This window comes from Lynx rufus, unplaced genomic scaffold (genome assembly GCF_022079265.1).
Source record: "Lynx rufus isolate CCGP_SWC_20201006 ecotype Redwood Valley unplaced genomic scaffold, mLynRuf1.p SCAF_3, whole genome shotgun sequence".
Taxonomy (NCBI): domain Eukaryota; kingdom Metazoa; phylum Chordata; class Mammalia; order Carnivora; family Felidae; genus Lynx; species Lynx rufus.
Genome location: NW_025814845.1, coordinates 110,333,670 through 110,356,692, shown reverse-complemented (window position 1 = coordinate 110,356,692; position 23,023 = coordinate 110,333,670). Strand labels below are relative to the sequence as shown.

Genomic DNA, 23,023 nt, shown 5'->3' with positions numbered 1-23,023 from the left:
TATCTGGGTACTGTCAATAGTGCCTCAAAATCGTAGCCTCAAAAATTGCTGATCACACACACAGAAAAATCACTGATTACATATCACCGTGACAAATATAATAATAACAAAAATGTTTGGAGGGCACCTGGGTGGCTCAGTCAGTTAAGCGTCTGGCTCTTGATTTCTGCTCAGGTCATGATCTCGCAGTTCAACAGATGGCACCCTGCATTGGGTGCTGTGCTGACAGTAACAGAGCCTACTTGAGGTTCTCTTTCTTCCTCTCTCTCTCTCTCTCTCTCTCTCTCTGCCCCATCCTCATGCACTCTCTCTCCCAAAATAAATAGAAACTATAAAAAATTTGGAAATATTGGGAGAATTACTAAAATGTGACACAAAGACATGAAGTGAATAAATGCCATAAGAAAAATGGGACCCCAAGACTTGATGGAGTCCCTTGCCACAAATCTTCAATTTATAAAAAATTTACTTATCTGTGAAGGACAATAAAGCAATTTATGCCTGTCATTCCTTTAGTAAGAGGAGGCCTTGCCTCATTTAAGTTGGAAGTGAATCCAGAAAATCTGTTAAGTGTGAACAGAAGAGCTGAAAAGCAAGGATTCTCAGAGACTAAATAGTGTTTGGCTCTAGCTTTGGAGAGTACCTTGATCACTTTTGTGGCAGAGGTAAATCAGCAGTACCAGGACAAATTCTGTAGGGTCCACAGTGAGGCTTTAATTTTCTGGTGTGTTGAGTTTGAGAAATCGGCGTGAGAAACATGAAGGTTTGAGGTGCAGGGACATCTGAGTGGTTGAGCTAGGATATACAGAGAGAAAGTGAGAAACCACACATATATCAATCCAGATGTTGTGTAAGTGTGTATTTTTAAGTTAGGGTAGCTTGGACATGTTTATATACCGAGGGACAAACCTGAAATGTTACTGGAGAGGAGGAAAGAAAGGAAGAGATAATTGATGGAGCAAGATGTCCAAAGAGCAAGCAAGAAGAAATGGGATTAAAATCGTAAGTGAATGGATCAACCTTAAATTTAAGACTTAATCTTGTTTCTCACTTGGATCCTTGAATACACCCATGCATAGACCTTTCAGTTACCTGAGCCAAAGTACTCCTTTCCTCTTAAGCCAGTGTAGGTTGACATTCTGTCGCTTACAAGTCTTGACAAAGACAAACAGTGACAAAAATTTTCCTTTTAAGACGTAAGGATGGATGCAGATGATGTTGAGACTATGAGACGTTTAGAAGAAGTTACAGGATCCTTTCTGATGGCCAAACTATTTCTCTAAATTAGGAGGCAAGCTCACCCCTGAAATGTATGGGTGAGACAGGCTTAGGGTTCAGGCTTGAGTAGAGTAGTGATGGTTTAACATTGAGCAGGGAAGGAATAGAAAATAGTATGAAATGAGATGGCATTGCAAAGCTTAGACTGTGTGATGCCTGATTCCAGGAAATTTAACTAACTATAGAAGGTATTGTCAGATTATCCAATTTGCTAAGAACCATTTTTCAGAAAAAAAACCCACATTTTTATCAAATGTTATGTTAATTCTGATATCCCTTGGTTTTTGAATTGGAAATCTAGGTATCCTTACCCTATATCAACTATTCAAACTTGAAAATGTAGTTACATGATCTGGTATTCCTGATAATTGCACACATCAAACATTAACTAGACAAAACATATTAGAAAGGCTTCCCATTAGAAAGGCTAAAAAAAAACTATCATTTCCTCCAATGCTTATATTAATTCCCCTCTCTCCATTAAAGTGTGTTTTTGATTCCTTTTAATTAAGAATAAGTAATGAATACAATTTATCAGTGTCTTAAAAAGTTCCTTATGAGCCTTGATTTCATGCAAATCAATTACAAATAATTTGTTTTTAAACAAAAAACACTGTTTTTCACAGCATTTCTGAAGGATGATATACTTCTAGATCATCAGGTAAAATGTTTATTGCATTTTATATATTGTATAACATGCAGGTCTGTATTTATATGTGTGTGCATACATATGCACATACTTGGCTAAAAAGCATTAAACATGATTTTTTTAAGTTGTAAGACTCTTGTGAGACTTTTAACATGGCAAGGTGAATTATAAATCTTTCAGCATGCAATGTCTACTTGAAAATTTCTGGGGCTCCTGGGTGGCTCAGTGGGTTAAGCATCTGACTTTTGATTTTGGCTCAGGTCATGACCTTAGAGGTTTGTAAGTTCAAGCCCCACATCCAGTTCCATGCTGACAGTGCACGGCTTGCTTGGAATCTCTCTGCCATCATAAAAAATGAAAACCAAGATTCGTATACTTTTCCCTTTTCCCCCACTTTCAATGAAGCGAAACTGAAGTTCATGTAACACGTTTTGGGAAATTTTAGACAAGGAGATCTCTAAATCCCATTTTACTGCAGCATATTCTATGGAACTTTATTCTATACTATTTTGTTCATGTCCAGGATTGTGACCATGAAGTTCCTACCTCATTTTACACACACACACACACACACACACACACACACGCATACAGAGTCTGTATGCATTGTAATTTAAAGATGTAGCAAAAGCATACAACCTACAATTTAAATCTGCTCATCTTTTTCCTCATTTCTAATACGTGTAATACACGCTTTGTTTAAACCACAAGGATATGTGGTTTAAATGTGAGAGAAATATATATATCTTGGTTTATATTTAAAATTTGGCACGTATCTATTTGGGGCATTTCTAATGAAACATAATATGCTTAATTGCCTCATTTTATTTTTTCTTCTTTCCATATTATTTTTAAAAAATTTTTTAAATGTTTATTATTTTTGAGAGAGAAAGAGCAAGCAGGGGAGAGGCAGAAAGGGAGGGAGATACAGAATCTAAAGCAGGCTCTAGGCTCTGAGTTGCTAGCACAGAGCCCGATGCGGGGCTTGAACTCACAGACCATGAGATCATGACCTGATCTGAAGTCAGACACTTAACCGACTCAGCCACCCAGGTGCCCCATTCTTTCCATATCATTCAAGGTAGCTGATAGCAGGGGTCCATATGTCAGAAGTTACTTTTAAGTTTCAACACTCACTAGCCTTATAATTAAGAAATAATCAAGTTTACATGCTTCTCATAGTTTCATCATCTGTAAATTGATTAAAAATATCACTTTTTCATATAAATGTTGTGATGAATAGCACAGTACTTGTCACAGATGGAATATTTAAGAAATATTAGTTTTCATTATAACTTTAAAAGCATCATAGTTTTGATTTTAATGTGAGCCCTATAGGTTAACCTTGGTTTGTGCAACCATTTGGAATTGTAAAAAAATTCATGGTAGCGATAGTTTATCACCTTTATCAAGAAAAGATTATTTGTAACACCCACCAATATAACTTAGAATATAACTATTCTCCATCACTAATAACTAGAACCATTTTAGTAGGTCCTTCACGGGATTGACAGAGTTTTTTAGTTTGTTTTTTTATGCTAACCCAGAACTTCCACTGAGCAAGGAGTTTCACATGAATTTATGGAATGAGTATGCCCCCCACCCTGATCATAAAAGATTCTCTCTAGAAAATGAAGATTGTTTTCTTCTTTAAAAAAAATAGTGTTTATTTTTATTTTTATTTTTATTTTTGAGAGAGACAGAGAGAGAGGGAAGGAGAGAGAGATTGAGGGAGCGGGAGAGGAGAAGAGAGAGAGAGAGGGAGACACAGAATCCGAAGCAGGCTCCAGGCTCTGAGCTGTCACCACAGAGCCTGATGCGGGGCTTGAACTCACAAACCGCGAGATCATGACCTGAGCCGAAGTAGGACGCCTAACGGACTGAGCCACCCAGGCACCCCGGGATTGTTTTTTTCTTAAATTATTCCCAACTCAATTTTGATTCATGACCTTAATTTAGATATGAGAACTGATTTGAGTCTCCAGATCAACTTCAGAAATTTACCTACTGATTTTCAGCAGTAGACCTAGCAGAATCCAGTTTGAAATAATTTCAGAGGTATCCTGCTGCTCCTCACACACTGTGTATTTTCTACAGTATCAAAGTTAACAGTGGTACTAATCTAATATATACATTAAGTATATACATTAAGTTACATGTCATATATATATATATATATATATACACACATATATATTTTTAAATTATAGCGCCAAAGCTAATTAATGATTATGTTTTTCTCAACTACTGCTTGAGTTATCATTTCCTTTCATATATATTTTGCAGATTAATAAGTGGTAAGCTTTGCAAAATGCCAAACACAGTACAATTCCCTAGCTGTATTGAACACATAAATACTCTATTCATCATCTACTCAATTCTGCTTGAATCAGTATTAGTATCAAAGCGTCTATTTTGTCCAAAGTTTTGCCCCCTCTTGTTCTGATTTCAATTATACTTACTTAGTATCTCTGCACAAGCTAGAAACACCAGAGTTTAAGGCGATTTTCATCTTCAATTTTAAGACATATTTCCCTTTACTGACAAAACCAGATGAGATGAATATTTCATTCTTCTGTTTGGATTATAATTTCAAGAGAGAATGTGCCCTTTAAACAGAAAAAAAAAATCTTTATTCATGACTGATCCAAAGAACACTTCTAAGATGTACTTTTACTTAATGCAAAGCGGTTGGGATATTAAAAATGAGCAGTGCGTACTCTTTCAACATAAAGTTAGGGTTTTGAGATTCTCCTCGTAAATAAACATAGTATTGATTTTCAGGTTTGGAACATAGAAAATGCACTGGTTTCCTTTTATGCTTTTATCTTCCTGCTAGCTGTAAGGAAGAGTGTGGGCGCTTTAAATCCTCTTGATGTGTCTGTCACTGGCACAATAAACTCCCCTCCTGTGCAGAAGAGACCCTTGTCTGTCACTGGATCTCTACGGAGGTGAAGATTGCCAAGTGGGTTTTCTGTCGACTTCCGAAAATGTAACCTCCTCATCTAGGCTGCCATCTCTAGTGTGACAGATTGGGTGGATGATTCCATCATCGCATCACACTATGTTTTACCATGTGGGGCCAGATGTCATCTTTGGGGAAGAGAGTTAAAGCTTTTGTCAGAGAGCATTTCTCTTGTTTCACTTAACATCTACTCACCTTTTGGTATTGAAAGAATAAAAAATACAAACTGATAAGACTATCCCCAGGCAGAGTTTTCGTGCTACCCAAAGCAGTCTTGGCAGTTATAAAGATCCTTCAATAATCTGTCAAAAACTGACATCACTGTGTAAAGAGCTGTTCATTTCTATATCTCATTTTGGATTGATGTACGTGCACTTTTATATCCTTCAGTTCGATATAACATTTGGCCTTTCATGTTCTCAGTTTAAGCTACAGGGAATTCAAAGCTATTTCAAAGCATAATTATATCAATCTGCATATAAAAGGCTCTATGTCCTACAGAGGGTTCGATGGAAAAGCAAACTCTTTCAAAGAAGAAAATTAGAAGTAATTCCCACAACTAAAATTCACAAAAGTTAATACATTTTTCATCTGATGAGAACAGTTTTATTTTTTTTAAGCCAATAGAAGTTTAATCAAGAAAGTGATGGGGACTTTTGTGTGAGGTAGGGAGGAGAAGAGGAAGAAAGGAGAGCAGAAAATTGGAGAGGAAGGCAAAGAAACGATGCATGTACATTACACATATTGTTCGATTATACACATCACATCAGAAAACATCAAGAATTCATATTGCTGTGGCAGACAATAGGATTCTCACTTCCATATTGTATTAGTTATCTATTGCCGCATAACAATATATTCCAAATTCAAATTCGTATGATTCAAAATTCTTAGTGCACTTTAACTGGGTGTCTCTGACTAAGGTCTCTTCTGGGACTGCGCTCCAGATGTTGGCAGAAGCTCTGGTCTCCTTTGAAGATGCCGCCTGGGGAAGGGAGTCTGCTTCAGGGCTCACTCATGTGTTTGTTGAGAGGCCTTGATCTCGCGCCGCGTGGGTCTCACCACAAAGCTGCCTCCAGATCTCTGCAAGCAATCCAAAAGAGAATGAGAGCGTGTCTAAGAAACTTCCCAAGATGGAAAGCATAACCTTTTCATAACTTAACATCAGGACCACATTCTGTTTCATGGAAGTGGGCTCCGTATCTCAACAAGCTTCAAGGGAAGGGGGGTACTCAAGCGTTCAATACCAGGATATGGAAATCACGATGGGCCATTCCAGGGGCTGCCTACCCTGTGTATATACATCCATGTGAAGTTGCTTTGGGCACTTTTTTTATATTACGAAAGACTTTTCAAAATAGAAGTCTTGTGAATATGGTTTTAACCTGAAAGTAAATGTGACTAAACAAATTTATTTTTTCCAAATATTTGCTCTCCAAATATGATCTTAGTAGTTTTCAAATGTTTCATAACTTGAAAATCACAAGTACAGTTGCTTCAATCTTTAAAGTGACCCTTTTTAATCTTTTTTTTTTTTATCATCGCATAAGGAAATTTTTTTAAAAAAAACCTCCCAAACAAAATTCTGTAAATTCTGGACCTAGCGAAATACTTAGCACCGAAGTTATGGAGCATATGGTTATCCTAGTCCCAAACAGTAAAATGTGTCTGTCTGTGCCAGCTCTTCATTACCGGCTCATTAACACTCAGGTGTCAATTGCTGGTGGCAAAGGCAATACCCAAATGGCCTAGTTTCTGTCATGCACAGTGTAATTACATTGACCTCAAGTACTAAAGCTCGCAAGTTGCCTGATACGATTTGGACACTAATTTCAAGCACTATTCAAAGTAGAATAATATGGTGAATAAACCAACGTAATAAGAGAAAAGCACTATGAGGTTTCCAGTTATTTTTTTTCATATGTAACTGTAACCTTAAAGACAGTCGACTGTTCTGTTACATACAACAGCACATAGGACACGTTTGGCTTTAACATTATTGATCTAAAATTTTGTTAGATCTCGAGATAATGATAAAGTTGTTACAAGCCAAAAGTGAAAACTAAGTTGTTGTAATAGTCACGTTTGGGAAAATAGAAATTCCATATCATAGTTTATAATCTCATTTATTGATATGTAATGGGAGCATTATTTATATCTTACATTTAAATTATGAATTCCCAGGGGGGCCTGGGGGGGCCCAATAGGTTAAGATAATGTTCTCACGGTTCGTGAGTTCGAACCTCACGTTGGGCTCTGTGCTGACAGCTCAGAGCCTGGAGCCTGCTTCGGATTCTGTGTCTCCCTCTCTCTCTGCCCCTCCCCACTCTCACTCTGTCTCTCTCCCTCAAAAATAAATAAATATTAAAAAATTTTTAAATATTAATTTAAATGTGACCAAATATAAAGCAAATCTATATAATCCTAGCAACCAATAAATATGTACTTCCAGCAAGAATTACACCATCTCTTAATAATCTAAGAGCAGATTTCTTCTTCACTTTCTGTTTAAGACTTTGCTATTATGTGCAAAGCTTATTTTTAAGGTTCCAGTTGAAAAGAGAGAGGGGATGAATTCATGCACGAAACTTAACTTTTTATAAAACTTCACAGAAACGAAAAGAACATTTTATATGGAAAAATCCACAAGAACAATTCAAAGTCAAAAAACAAAACAAAATAAAACAAAACACCCACTACCAACAACAACAGCGAGAAAACAACCATAACAATATTTTGGAAGTTTGGAAGTGGACCACCAAAATGTTATCGACTTACTAGTTTTGAAAATGTTTAATTTTGAGCTGAAAGTTAAGAGTTTAAAGAAAAAAAATCTGATTTATCCCACAGAATATTCCAAAGTCTCAGGAATTAATAGAACAAATTAGTTCTGAAGTGGGAGTGAATATAAAAATAAAAAGAAGGATCAAAAATGTCATTGAGAGGCAATTAGACTCCCAGGTTTCCCTCATCCACTGTGCATAAGTAGGTGATCAATTATCCCCTCTGGTTAGAAGACAGGAGATTTATTCTCGAAGGAGGTTAAAACAGAGGTGCCTACATCAGAAGACAGCAGGTACAGTTTAATGTGAGATCATCATACCGAGAAAACTTAGGATTTTGAGTATTCCAGACATCTTTCCCCAATTAACTTTCAGAATGCATGTGCCCAGGCAGAAGACCCAAAAATACTTCCCTGAATATCTCTAACTAGCCTAAGAAGAAAAATATACTGAACATATTTACACTGGGGTTTCCTTAACTAAATGATCCAGCAAGATCACCCTATAGACAAACATATTCAACAAGCTTTCCACACAAAACAGTTTTACCTTCAGTATTTTGAATACTGTTTTTTTTTCAATAATTTATTGTCAAGTTAGCTAACAAACAGCATAGTCTTGGCTTCAGGAGTAGATTCCCGTGAATCATCACTTATGTACAACACCCAGTGCTCATCCCAACAAGCGCCCTCCTCAATGCCCATCAACCACTTTCCTTTCTCCCCCAACACCCATCACCCTCAGTTTGTTCTCTGTATTTAAGAGTCTCTTATGTTTTGCCTCCCTCTCTGGTTGTAACTTATCTTCCTGCTCTTTTTTTTTTAAGTTTATTTATTTTTGAGAAAGAGAGTGAGTGAGAGCAGGGGAGGGGCAGAGAGAGAGGGAGACAAAGGATCTGAAGTGGGCTCTGTGCTGACGGCAGAAAGCCCCATGGGGGGCTCAAACCCAAGGACTGTGAAATTATCACCAGAAGCTCAACAGACTGAGCCACCCAGGAGCCCCTAGAGTACTGTTCTTAATTATGGGTACACAGCTAAGTGTAAATGTCACCAGACATCTGCAAAAAACCCCTACCATAATTCCTGGAAAGAGATATTATTCAGGGAAAATGAAATGCAATATAAACTATCATCACTATTTTCAGATGAATAAGAGAAAATATTGAATACATGAAAAGAGTTCAAAATACCTTAAAAAAGAATTTTGGGAAAACATGAAGAACTTTTATACTTAAAATAATAATAAAATAATGAAGTTAAAAACTCTATAGAAGGTTGGAAGATAAACATAAGAAAATCACTGAGAAAGTAGATTAAAAAACTGTAGAAAGTAGGGAAGAAAACATGAAGAATATTGGTAGGTCATTAAAGGAGGTTCTATATTCAAATAATAAAGGATAAAAAAGATGAAAAAAATGGAAGAAATGATGAAAGCAATAATTCAAAAAAAAAATCCAAAACTTGAAAGGCTTGGGTTTAAAGATTGAAGAAACTTAATAAGTGTCTGCAATTCAGATGGAAACAGATCCACATCAAATTACATGATGTTATGAAATTTCAGAACTTGATGACAAAGAGACCCTCCCATAAGAATCCCATAGGAGGTGGGGGACCTATGTTCATAAAAAGTTTAGTTTAGTTCTACTTTGGAAAATGTTCTACTTTAAAAAAATATATAGAAAACCTTTTAAAGAATCAAAGCTTAATATCTGACAAATTTGGTTTGAATCTAGTGACCGAGACCTACATCCTTCAAGGGGTCTCAGGGACTTTGGTCCTCGGAAACAGCCTACTGTTCATTCTTGCAGTATGACCAAAATTAAGCCCAATATATGTGTTGTCTTGACATCTGGCATAACCAGGAAGACTTGAAACAACCTAACTCCAAATTTCTCTCTCCATTCTGCTCCCAAAGATAATATTCCCTAGCAGGACAACCCTACTGGCCAAAGGGCTCAGGTGAAGGTGGGTGTCAGTTCCCTACTAACTTGCAAAACAAGACAATTCAAAAAGCCTATCCTATCTCATCAGAATCAGGGAGCACCTCACCCTCTTGATGCTACAAAGACCTGCCTCCATGACTCCTGGTTGTTCACTCCGTTCCTGAGTGCAGCCCTGTGAGGCCTTGTGCAGGATCCTTCCTGCCACCTTCCACCCCGGGGTTGTGATTATATGAGACTAACAAATTGCTGTTGGTCTGTTCTGTCCTATGTCAGGGGCTACATAGTCTCCAACTCCATTACTCTGGAGCAGAAATTTTCCCCTCACCAATGGAGTGATTAGGAGGCAAGTTAAACAACCCTAAACAAGATGATCCAACAATGATCAAGGAGACCCAGTCAGCTTGAATTAACTGCTCTTGGATAACTAAATGGTTTCATGATACAGGGAAGGCTGCCTGGGACTAAACTGCTTGTTACTGGTGGACTTGCACTTCGGCCTACTGGACCCTGTGTTGTCTTTAGCAGGTATTTCCCTCCCTTTCCACCCCAAAATGCTCTTGTTCTAAAGAAGAGAATTGTGGTTAATTCCCTATACCTCAGCATGATGTTTTGTCAGTTTTAGTCTACATTTGGCAGGTGTCTCTAAGACCTCTGCCTGTAAAAACACCATACCTGGTCTTCTGGTTCTTCAGCTCTACTTACCAAGGAATAAGCTAGAGCTCTCTGGTCACTGGATCTAACTTGGGAATCATTACTAGCTGCTTGGACAGCAATCTGGACGTTACTGTGATTGCACACCATCAGAGGGATTCCAGGGATGGCTCATTATGTGGTTTGTGGAAAAGAAGGACATCACTACCCTACAGAAGATTAATCATGGGACCTAAGTCACTTAATAAGTCACTTAATAAGAGTCATTCAGGCAATGGCAGCTACCTTGCCCATTTCCTATGCTACTGTTTCCCGTGCTCCTATCCCAAGTATTTTCCTGATCTCCAAGTGTAGGTATACATGTCTGGCAACCCATGGACCAGGCACTGATGAAAAAAAAAAAAAAAAAAAGAGGAAGAAGAAGAAGAAGAAGAAGAGGAGGAGGAAGGAGAAGAAGAAGGGGAAGGGGAAAGAGCATTGGGTACCAGTTCCTCCCCAAACAATGGAGGACATAACACAACTGCCGTCTCAATGAAAAGGCCTAGCAGGGATGCCTGGGTGGCTCAGTTAGTTAAGCATATGACTTTGGCTCAGGTCATGATCTCACAGTTTGTGGCATTGGGGTCTGTGCTGATAGCTCAGAGCCTGGAGTCTGCTTTGGATTCTGTGTCTCCCTCACTTTCTGCCCCTCCCCTGTTTGTGCTCTGTCTCTTTCAAAAATAAATAAACATTAAAAATTAAAAAAGAAAATAAGATAAAAGTCCATAGACAATGTGCCTGGGCTTGTCTTAGTGCTGCTGGCTACTAGCATGCCAAAGGGCTAACTTTCTAATCATAGGGCTTGACTGCATGACTAGCACCATAGACAGGAGGATTTTACTAGAGGTGAACCCTGACCTTGGGAACATCGCTTAACCCTGGAAAAGGAGATAGCTGTCTATAGGAGTTGATGGGCTGCCAGGCTTTTCTCCTCCTCTATGCAGAAGGTCTGCACCAGGTTGTAAGTTGCCTGTGGACTTCTGATAAAGGAAACTGCTCTCCTTGGCCTTGCACTATATACCATTAGAGTGGTAGTTCTTGGCCACACACTGAGCTCTTCTGAAAACAGTCTCTCACAGCCCCTACACATCTATTCCTCTATACCAAGCCAACCATTATGCCTTGGGTCGTGGAGCTAACATGCTCCATGTTTTGCACGGCTCACAAGCTTTGCACAGTTATCAAGCCTTCCGTTCTACAAGCTGGAGTCAAATCTGACCCCTGACATATCCCATCTGCAGGGTGGTGTAGCCCCACCTCTCCTCAGTTCCTTGACACATGACATGGTGGTAGAGGAGATCAACTCTCTCCTAGACCCCTTAGCCACATGGAGAGCCCCTTCGGAGCAATTGAGTGAAAAATTAAAGGGAGTTTATATACTTTATGTGCCATATTGCCACTCTTCTCATATATAATGGAACTTGGTGGAATGTTGCTGGGTTTCATTCTTTATTCAGGATGTCCTTGTAAAACAACAGGATCTAAGCGTCAGCCATACATCAGGTAGTCATCTTAGCACCACATACCCCGGCCAGAAAATGGCTCCATACGTACATATTCATAAACTCTTGGTGTATTACATAAGAATTGCTTCCTTTGAGGTAAAGCACTCTGGGAACCGCTTGTCTCACAGAGACCCAAAATATAAATCAAGGTAACAGATGTCACTACCTGTACTAAAGCCACAATTCAAGGCTTTGCCAGTATACTCTTCATCCCCTTTGGAATTTCAGAGATTATTGATAGTGGCCAAGGCATTCATTTCACTTCTCAAAACGGACAATGTTGGACTCTTGAAGAAGACATTCAATACAACTTCCATACCCTCTATAGACCTAATGGCCCCTTCAAAGAATTCCAAATAGAACAAATAACCACCCGTGATTGCCACAGATATGGTTTAGTCTCAATCCACGTGCCATGGGGACATGCAGTCCCTGTACTAATGCCACCAGCTTCCTTAATTTCCTTTACTGGTCATAAAGGGAAGACCTCTAAAGTTCACGTTTTTGAAGGTCACCTCACTATGTGGCCCTCTGTGGGGGGGGGGGCGTAGCTGATGTATTAAATTAAAAAAATGCAGTTTATGATCTGCTGAATGAGGAAGCATAAGTCACCCATGCAAGTTTGGCAGATAGCTCCCTTAGCATCTGAGCTCCCACTTTGGGGAAGTAAAACCCAGGATTATTTTGATCAATAACACAGTTTCAATACACTCACACAAAGGAAATAAAATCACAAGGTTTAGTAGTTACAAATCGCAGGGTGGGGGGCAAAGAGCCAGGGAAAGGGCAGTCCCCTGTCCCAGGCCATGAGTAAGGAGACAGAGAGCAGGGTAGTAAGCACCTATAAGGTGGTTGGGGTGGAGATCACTAACTTTTCACTGGCTTGATTCTAAGTGGTTATTCTAAAAGGTGTCCTGGGAAAAGCAAAGCAGGGACTTTTGATGGGAATCCTAAGCTCAGGTCCTTATCTAAATGTCCAGACTCTGGGTCTATGCAGGGTTATCATACTGTGGAATGCTTAGGCAGCAACTCAAAATAGTTCTTTTTCTCATCACACTGCCTCTTCCTCCAGGTCAAGTGCCTACTTCATGTGTTGGAGAGGTACTTCTCTTACCTAGAAATCTCAGTTCATCACCAAGATAAAAATTGATGTCAAGACATCGGGGAGTCAATTTGATATGAGGACTAAAATTAAAGCTCAATATTATGTGGTGCCTTGACATCTGGCCTATCTTAGAGTTCCTTGAATGGTCTAATCTTACCTCCCTCATTCCCCTCTGGAAAGGGAGATCCAAAGACCCGAACAGCTCTGCTGGACAGGGGGACCAGGCCCAGTTCATTCTTAAGTAGTGAGGTTTCATTTCCCTGCTAGCTCCACTGAATTCTCCCTGGTCACATCCTCCAGCAGGAACCAGAGAGAATCCCTCCCTCTTGATACCAAAAGAAAGCCTGCCTCTCACGGCCCCTGGTAGTGTCGCCCTGTGTTTCGTGTGATATCCTTCTTCCCCAGCCTGTGAAAATACATGACTCATAAATTGTCAATTTCATCTGTCCAGTGTCAGATGTTGTATGTTCTCATTCCCCATAACCCTAGGATGGAAATCTCTCCCTCTCCAACAGGGTGAATAGTGGATGACTAAAACCACCCTTTACCTAACTTCTTTTTCTTTCAGTATTTCACTAAATTGGTTGAAGTTAGTTGACGATGATTTTATAAAGTCCAGTTATTCAGACCTATTCTTGGTGAAGCGCTAGTTGCTATATGGGATTTCTCTGGGAGATGTACTCATATTTGTTTGACTTTAGTTTTGCTTATTCACTGCCAACATAGCATGTTGTTAAGAGGAATAAAAATGCATATGTTAAAACAACATCTTATTCTAAATATAAACCATAAAAGGACAGTCAAAACTGTCTAGTTTCTTAGGCCACATTTCATGGTGCCTTATACATGTGAACCATCCTTAGAAATGAGCATGTGGCATAGGGGGAGCATTGAAATTTAAAAATATGAAGTGGAGTTCTAGATGCTATAACTTATTTTTACATTTTTTAAATATAGTTACTTCTAGGATTTCAAGTTAAAATAAGACACAGGGACTAGAAACGCAGCCTGGCACAGGTGAAGAATTCAGTCAAGAGATAGGGTTCAGGCGTTAAGTTCATGGTTATGCTCTGCCATCATCTGGTCTATATTGGTCTCATTTTCTTCATAAGTAGGTTAAGGACCAGAATATTTTCAAAGACTTGCTCTGCACTAAAAGCCTATTATTCTGTGGGGCCCACTTAAAAAGAAATAAAACATAGAAAATAACATTCATTGCTGATAGTAGTTGATGAATAAAGGTCAAAATCTGCTGAAAATGTTAGTTGAACTTAGATGGAAAGGAAATATAAATAAATAGATTTTATGATTCTTATAACTTTATTTTTATTTATGTATCTTCCTCTTCATTATGTAGTATCATGCATGAGTCGCAAAAAGAGTGAGAGGGTTTTTGACTTAATCTGCATCCTTTTTAAATTAGTCAAGACCCCTTTTGGCATATACACTAGCCAAAGTTGCACAGGGGAAAAAAAGAAAACCTTTAAAAATATTTCTAATTTACATATTACATATGTATTACATATTACATATGTAATTATTTCTACATAAACATAATGAAAAAATTCAGGTTAAGAGACATAATTTAAATGATTCTAGTTATATTACTACATGGAGAATAAACTAGAATACAGTAGAGAGACTACTTTTGATATAAGGATAAAAATCTAAAATTTTATGGTATGTTTAAATATAACTCAGTTCAATTTCCACTTGGATAGCAAGCATAGCAAAAAATTGAATGATAAAAGGAAATTAGCAAACGCTGCTACAAATAAGATTACCTTCCTCACAAAGCTTTTTCTTTCTTTTATGTTGCTTTATTTAAGTACAGCATGATCCACTCAGGTGCACACAAAACCCCCGTCATAGTTACTTCTCCCTCTCCTTCCTCAGTCAGGGAGCGAGTATAATCTGTTTTCTAAAATGTCTCCCAGTTGTGTCCTTCTTCTTCCGTTTTTACTAGTCCAGACTGAAAGTTAATTGTGTTCACTTGCTTCTTAGCTGAAGATTTACAATAGATCTCTGTTATCCCAATTTCTTTTTTTCTCTCTTTTTTTTTTTTTAATTTATTTTGAGAGAGAGAGAGAGAGAGAGAGAGCTGCATGAACAAGGAAGGGGCACAGGGAGAGAGAATCTAAGGCAGGGTCCATGCTCAGCACAGAGCCTGAGGTGGAGCTTAATCTTATGACGCTGGGATCATGACCTGAACCAAAATCAGGAGTCAGTCGTTTAACCCACTGGCCCCCCTTGCCCCCCCTTTTTCTTGTTTTTAATGTTATGAATCATCTCATAACATTATCTAAATTAGTAATGCTTTTACATTATGTGCAGCATTTATTTTCATCTTTTCATTATTATTATATCTAATACTGGAATAGACTCTTCTAGAGTGCCAAAGGAAGTATTACATTTAAACTAAAACTGTGCTTCATATGTAAACTTTAAAAATACTAATGGGGTGCCTGGGTGGCTCAGTTGGTTAAGCGTCCGACTTCGACTCAGGTCATGATCTCGCGGTCCCTGAGTTCGAGCCCCGCATCCGGCTCTGGGCTTATGGCTCGGAGCCTGGAGCCTGTTTCCGATTCTGTGTCTCCCTCTCTCTCTGCCCCTCCCCCGTTCATGCTCTGTCTCTCTCTGTCCCAAGAATAAATAAACGTTATTTTTTTTTTAAATAAAAATACTAATATACTTTGTTCACTTCACCCAACTGACGTGCGATTGAAAACACTCTTCCCACCTCAGTAGCAATACTCTTGACTAATAATCAGTGTTGTAAACTTGCCATGTAGCTTTATGAAATGTTATGCCAGTGTCACCTGATTCTGCATGATCTGTTCACAGTATTCCCAGTTTCTCCCCTGTACTGGTCCGTACAATTGCAAATGCATTTTCTTAAGATGATTGAGACGCCTTTGAACCTAGTAATATTTGCACACATTGTCATGTAAATCCATACATCCTTGTCGGAGAAACAATGTACACAAAGCAAGCATCTACAGAGGCATCCCAATGAGATAGCTTGGTATTCTTAGATTTTAAAATAAAATTTATATATCCTTTCTGTGTTTTATTCCTTTCTAGGGTATACCAGGTCACTTTACCTCATTCTTTATTGTATTTTAACTAGAAATACTCAGCCATCTTTTATTTTCATTACTTTTCTCCTTGTTTTAACTTATTTATGTATACAACCACATAAACTTTGAAAATCATAACTGCTTCTCAGTCTTTTAAAACTTACTGGAGAATGAAGGAAGACAATGGTTATATTCTCTTTCTTTTTGGCCTCACATTTCTTACTTTCTCTCTCTAATTCAACTTTACTTGGTACATTTTATTATAAACATTGTGTTGTCTCTTTGTGGTCTTTGTCACCCAGTATAAAATAAGGGTTCTTATCAGAGTGTCAAAAGAAATTGACTATTGATTGCCCACCAGTGGAAAAGCCCATGGTAGGGGCGCCTGGGTAGCTCAGTCGGTTGAGTGTCCGACTTTGGCTCAAGTGGTGATCTCGAGGTTCGTGAGTTCGAGCCCCGCATTGGTCTCTGTGCTGACAGTTCAGAGCCTGGAGTCTGCTTTGGATTCTGTGTCTCCCTGTCTCTTGCCCCATCCCTGCTCATAGTCTCTCTCTCTCCCTCTCTCTCTCTCTGTCTCTCGAAAAATAAACATTAGAAAAAAATTAAAACAAACAAACAAAAAAAAAAACCAGAAAAGTCCATGGTAGCTTGTTGAAGATCAACCAGGTTTTCTGATAGTCTAAATATGAATTAATATAAAGGGGCACAGAATGTGTGTGTTTGCATATAGGATGATTCCATTCATGTATTCCTCCATGAGTCTCCTTTGTGTTGCTTAATACCTCTCTCCATCACACACACACACACACACACACACACACACACATCAATTTTGAGAAAAACGTATTGCCAGAAAACCTTGAAGTTGGCCATTCTCTCCATTGTTAATTAGGAAACACAACTAAGAATATAAACACTCTCACACTATGAGGATACAATTCAGTTTCAGGCTTATGCAATTCACCACACCAACGCTTGTTTTCTTCTCTTTTTTCATGATTAAAAGAAGGGTCACTCACAATGATAAAGGGAAAAAGAGGATGGTGACTGTGTTCCAAATTAGATAATTGCAACATTCATTAAATGTTTCTTACGCCCAGGCAGACTGGTTGAGCAATGACCCAATGATTAGCAACTGCTCTCAAAGAAAAGTAAATATGTAAGATGAAACAAAACAAAAACTGTCTTCAATTACACAATATTCTCAATAGAAGTTTTTACATGGATTGATACATTTCTTTTAAAATAGAAATGCTCCCTCTGAGACATTTAGTCACAGATTAATATGAACTGCTTTACTTGATAAGTTTAAAACCCTAGCTTTCAAAATAAGGAAATAAAAATTGCGATTGATTAACAGAGAAAAGCGGAAAATAAAATAATTTTGAACAACCCGAGGACAGCTCTAGAGAACCGGGTCTGCCGAGCTAAGAAATTACAAGTTCAACAAGTCTACAGTTAGAACCACCAGTGAAAAAATCCATTTGATAGAGCAGATACTAAGTACTGCAGATTTACAGGGCACCCCTTTAACTAATCCTGATGTAATCTTGATGTTTACAGGTCATGTTGTAGAAATGAAGAAAGACATTTCCAAGCTCGCCAGGTGCTTGCTTTCCAATAAGGACTATTTGAAAGGGGGAATTTCCCAACAAGTGAAGTCAGACCAACAAGCAGATCCCAGGCCCTCACCAGACCATGTCAGTTATCAGAAGGACAAACTGTTAATATTTATACTAACAGCCAGTATGTTTTGAGGGATGTTATGGAAACAAAGGGGTTTTCTTATGCTCTCTGAGACCCCAGTCAAAAACAGAGAAGTAAATGAACTATTCTTTTACTTTCTGAAATTGCTCTCATCAATATTGAGGCCCACTGTGAAAGGACTGAACCTGAATCTCAAGGAAATGCCCTAGCTGACTTTCCTGCACAGACAGCAGCAACAGAATCTTAAAAGTTGTGGCACAGGTGGTGGACTTTATTCTGCTTCAGCAAAAAATTAACCCTCATTGTCAGACTTTTTTGTCATCCTGATGTTCTTGGCACATAGTAATTGTCTGTTCCTGATTCAGAAAATAATAATAATAATAATAATAATAATAATAATAAGATAGGCAAACAGTGGTTTAAATCAAACAGTTTGGGGCTATGGGAGACCCAAGATGATAGTTTATCCTGGCTCCCTAGTAAACCCCAACTTTGGGTTTTTGCGCTCCTTTATCTGCCATGGTGCGTTTAAAGAGGACTCAAATTATGAATAGACATTGGTATAGCAACTTCTATACAATTGAGAAAACAGTTTACTACCAACATCTAACCTGTCAGATCCATAACATTGGAAAAACTATTTTTGTCCCAAGAGGCCTCAGACTTAATCCTTCTGGTCCTTTTCAGCACTGGCAGCTGGACTTTATTCAACTGCTACTTATTATGGGTTATTGATATGTATTTCTTATTTTATTTATGTTTCCACATGGTTTGGAGCCTCCCCCTGCCACAATGCTGATGCTCTCGCCATGGCAAAGAGATTATTAGAGACTGTGTTTCCCACTTGGGGCATACCTTCCACAATCTCCAGTGATCGAGGCACCCACCTCACTGGATAAATCATACGAGCCTTAATGAAAATCTTGCAGACTTCTTGGAATGATTGCTGTCCCTATCATCCTCAGTCATCAGGCAAGGTCAAGAAAACTAATGGGATCCTCAAACTCAAAATCTCTAAACTTATTGGAACTACTGGACTCCCTTGACCTAAGGTATTGCCTCTGGCCTTGCTGACTGCTCGCAGATCCCTTTCGGGAAACAAACTAACTCTACATGAGATAGTCACCAGTAGACCAATGTCTATTGGTATACAACTTTCTGCTGATCCCTTGTTGTCATGATAGTATGACTCGTTACCAAAAGTATTTCATGTCTTATATTAATATATATTAATAAATATGTCAATAATGTCTTATTTAGTGTCTTATATACGATCATTATTTAACGTTTCTAAGTATCAACAGATTAAAGAAGACTTCCAAGTCTTGGGATCCAAGATCCCAATTCAAAAGATTCTGTTTGTTGGTCATTGTCTGAAGCCTAGTGACTGGGTATTCTGGAAACATCAACCTGAGCCCCACTGGAAAGAACATTACTGAGTCTTCTTGACCACTGACACTGCTGCAAATCTAGAAGACACTGAGTCTAAGGTACACATCTCACAGCTAAAGAAGGCTTTACCTGACATCTTGACCTGTACAGAAGCTGAAGACCCCCAAATCAAACTGACGAGGAATAGAAGCAGCTGACATCAGTGTAGGCTCCTTCCACCCAGGACACCAGATCCACATTTCATACTTTAACTGAACATGAAAGCTTTTTTTTTTTTTTCCTTCTCTTTCTTTCCTTTGCTCTGACATTGGTCTGGAAAGATACACAACACCCCCATCCATATTTCCTACACCAATGCTAATGGGGGTGAACTCATCAATCTTGGAAGTCTCTTACCAAGTTCCACTTTTATGATCAGAATATCCAGTGCCTTGTTTTTCCCCCTTTCTCCAATTATAGCTGTATTTAGGCAGTTAGACCCATATACCTATGTAAATCTTTATTCAATCCCACTCCCACATTGCCATGAGCATCTGGATCAGATCTGCCCACTAAGAGATCTCTTCGGCAGCACCCATCTTTGCAAGGCCTTTTTATTTCAGACAATGAGATTTACTTTCTGAATGTGCTGAGAACCTAGTTGACCCCTGGGTTGAATGGGGCAAATGCATTAATCTCTGTAAACGAATCCATTAACAGAACCTCCTTAATGGGAATGGTTTGTGCCCTAATTGGCTTTGTCTTTGTCTATGATACTTATCATTCTTCTTGGACCTGAATACCTAGTTATGGCTGGTACATAACTGGGCCATGCCTCTTGGGTTATCCAACTGTGCCTCTAATTTTCCACAAACTAAGATACTTCGTGAATTGACTCCCCTGAATTCACACCATCCAATTAGAAAGAACCTCTCAGGAGGCACTAGTGACTCAGGATTTGCTTCCTTTGGCGGGGCCATACTTCCTTGGCCAGGAGTAAATGTAAATGAGAATATGATGGGAAACCTCTCCCTAATTCTTGAAGATATTGTAGAATCTGATGCTAAAACAATAGCTACCCAAGAAAAATTTTTAGACGTTTCTGACCAAGGTAGTTCTTAAGGACAAGATTGCTCTTGATTATCTTTTTTTTTTAATTAAAAAAAATTTTTTTATTTATTTTTGAGATAGAGAGACACAGAGCATGAGCAGGGGAGAGGCAGAGAGAGAGGGAGGGAGACAGACAGAATCTGAAGCAGGTTCCAGGCTCTGAGCTATCAGCACAGAGCCCGACGCGGGGCTTGAACTCACAGACTGTGAGATCATGACCTGAACCGAAGTGGCACACCCAACCGACTGAGCCACCCAGGCGCCCCAGCCCTTGATTATCTTTAAGCTCAGCAAGAAGGTATCAGTGCTATGGCCAACACCAATGTGCTGCACCTGGATTAATACCTCTGTGGAAGTTGAAACCCGGTTATATAAGATCATTGAGCAAGCCACTTGGCTTAAAAAGGTGACTCTTTTAGGGGGGTCTTTCTTTGACTTTTTTGATTTTGATTGGTTTGGGTTTGGGGGACCATGGCTCCAAAGTGCACGCCACACATTAAAAACTATCCTGCCTATTATAATCATAATAATCTCCCTAGTGCATTGTATTCTCTCAAAAGCTTTAAATGTATGTTCACAGCTGCTAGCCACCAAGAAAATGATGTCCCCAAGACTGGGATTTCAAAAAAAGAAGCAAAGAGACTGATGAATCTAAGGACTATGAACCTGGAGCAGTGACCTATGGAAACCACACAAAGAAACAACAAAAGCTGCGAGTGGTAGCCGAGAGGGGTGTTAATGCCTTCAATTTTGATGACATATCTCAGTCAAGCTGACAGTCTGATCTAAAGGAAGGAATTGTTGAAAAGGAAACCACACATCCAAAATGGAGTTGCTTCTGCTAGGCCCGCATTGCCAAACAGGGGCTTTATTCCTAACCTAATTGTAGTTTCAACCTTCCCCAGAAATGCAATCTTTCTGGAATTCTCTGCTCAGCACCAGTGAAGTAATCCACATAATAAGTCCCTGTTAGCCCCCAAAGGGAGGCGATCTTGCCTATCTTGCCTGAAATAGTCCTTTATTTGGTTTATGATTCCCTTGTTCTGGATTTATGAAACCTTTCCCTTTCTGTAGCCCTTTGGAGCTCTTTTCTACTTGCTAGATGAGATGTCAGATTTCTGAATTGTTCGATAAAGCCAGTTAGAACTTTAAAATTTACTCAGTTGAATTTTTGTTATTTAACACTGTCCAGATTCATTTTATGATATATCATATGCAAAAAAATATGATTCTGTCAATTATTCAGTAACTCCAACAAACATTTATTTGCATGGAAATAGAAAGTTATTCAAAAAGCACATTGGGGGTCAAGGGGGAAATATCAGGTAAATATATCCTAGTGCAATCATACATATATATTTTTCAATAGTAGGGATAGAGGGCTATTTGAGAGTTGCAAAGGGGGGCGAGGGAAACGACTGGAGCTCAGCAGCTGTGAGTTTTACTTCCTGGACTCCATACCACCAATAAATAGGCAAAGGTGAACTGAGCTGATGAGTAGATACCAAAGGCAAGTTAACTTTCATCTTGCAATTTTGCAATCAGCGCTGGTTAAATACAACTCAGAAGCAGACTAGAGTTTTAAGAAAGGAATGATTTCCATTTGTTGCCTGTATTCCATACTTTTGAGAATCAAGAATAGCGACAAAGTGATGAAAAGCAATATTAATAATTAAATACACCACTTAATGTGCGTTAGCATTGTGCTATGCATTTCACACATGTCAGTTCACCTAATTCTCATAAGAATTTCACAGCTAAGTGTACTTCATATTTTACAAAAGTAAAGATCAAAATTCAGATGTGAGATAACTTTTTGAAAAGATCTCCCCTGACTTTCTATAGCATTAAAGAAATTTAAATTTGAAATAGTGATCATACGATGCGGTGCTTTTCAAACATTTGGGTAATGATTCACAGCGAGAAATATATTTCACATTGTGACCTATTTTACACATGTATCAGAAAAAATTGTTTCACAAAGAACTATTTGTTTTTACCATGAGTGACGTGTTTTCATACTCTTCTACTCTACTTTTTTTCCTATTCTATTTACTTCTAGTTTTATTTTTATGTTATCGTCTTAATACACTGAATTACTCTTGTGACCCACTATTGGGTTTTGACCACAAATTTGATTACTTAATTATTTGACTGTTGAATTATTTCACATTTTCCTATAGTTTCTTTGGTTCTCAAAGCAAACTAGAATTTTCATGAAGGCAGATATTACTATGCATTCCTACCTCTCCTCATTGTTGGACCTTAATAGAAGTGTGTAATTTAATAAAATTTAATTTTTACGTCTGAAAATTCATAATCTTGGTTACATAGAAGAGTCCATGATATGATTCCCAGAAAGGGTAAAAGTAAGGGACAGGAGGGACAGGTCTAGGGGAACAAAGCAACTTGTAACTATCGCTGTTAATATTCTCTTGAGAATCATTCCTGTATATTTTTATTAGTTTTTTTCCCACCATAGGGCTGGCTTTATTAGACATAAAGAGCAAGAGAAATACCTAGTCCAATCCCTATCCCTTGTTGCTTCATAAAATGAGTTTCTGTCCAGGTATGTGTAGTTTGAACTCAAGAAAATTGGTTACGTAAACCACACATTAGGTTACAAAGCACACTTTTCTTTTACCTTTTAGTTATTTCAGAATATAAATTTCTGTAAGATTTGTCCAGATTATTATCATTATTAAAAAACACTATACCTTAATTTATGTTTTCTTCTTGGAATATGATACCCATATGAATTTTATTTTTTTCTTATGTGTCCATTGATTTTAAATATGAAATAATTTGTGTCTAAAATTTTAGATAAAATATTTTCCT

General features: G+C 38.3%; 1 protein-coding gene across 1 annotated transcript in view; it reads right to left on the bottom strand.

Moving 5' to 3' along the window:
- Positions 1-5,907: 5,907 nt before the first annotated feature.
- PCDH10 (protocadherin 10) overlaps positions 5,908-23,023 on the bottom strand; it is a 60,363-nt gene continuing 43,247 nt past the window's right edge. Inside the window, exon 5 of the mRNA XM_047090455.1 lies at positions 5,908-5,975. Coding sequence (XP_046946411.1) covers positions 5,908-5,975 — 68 coding nt within the window. The remainder of the gene's footprint in view (positions 5,976-23,023) is intronic.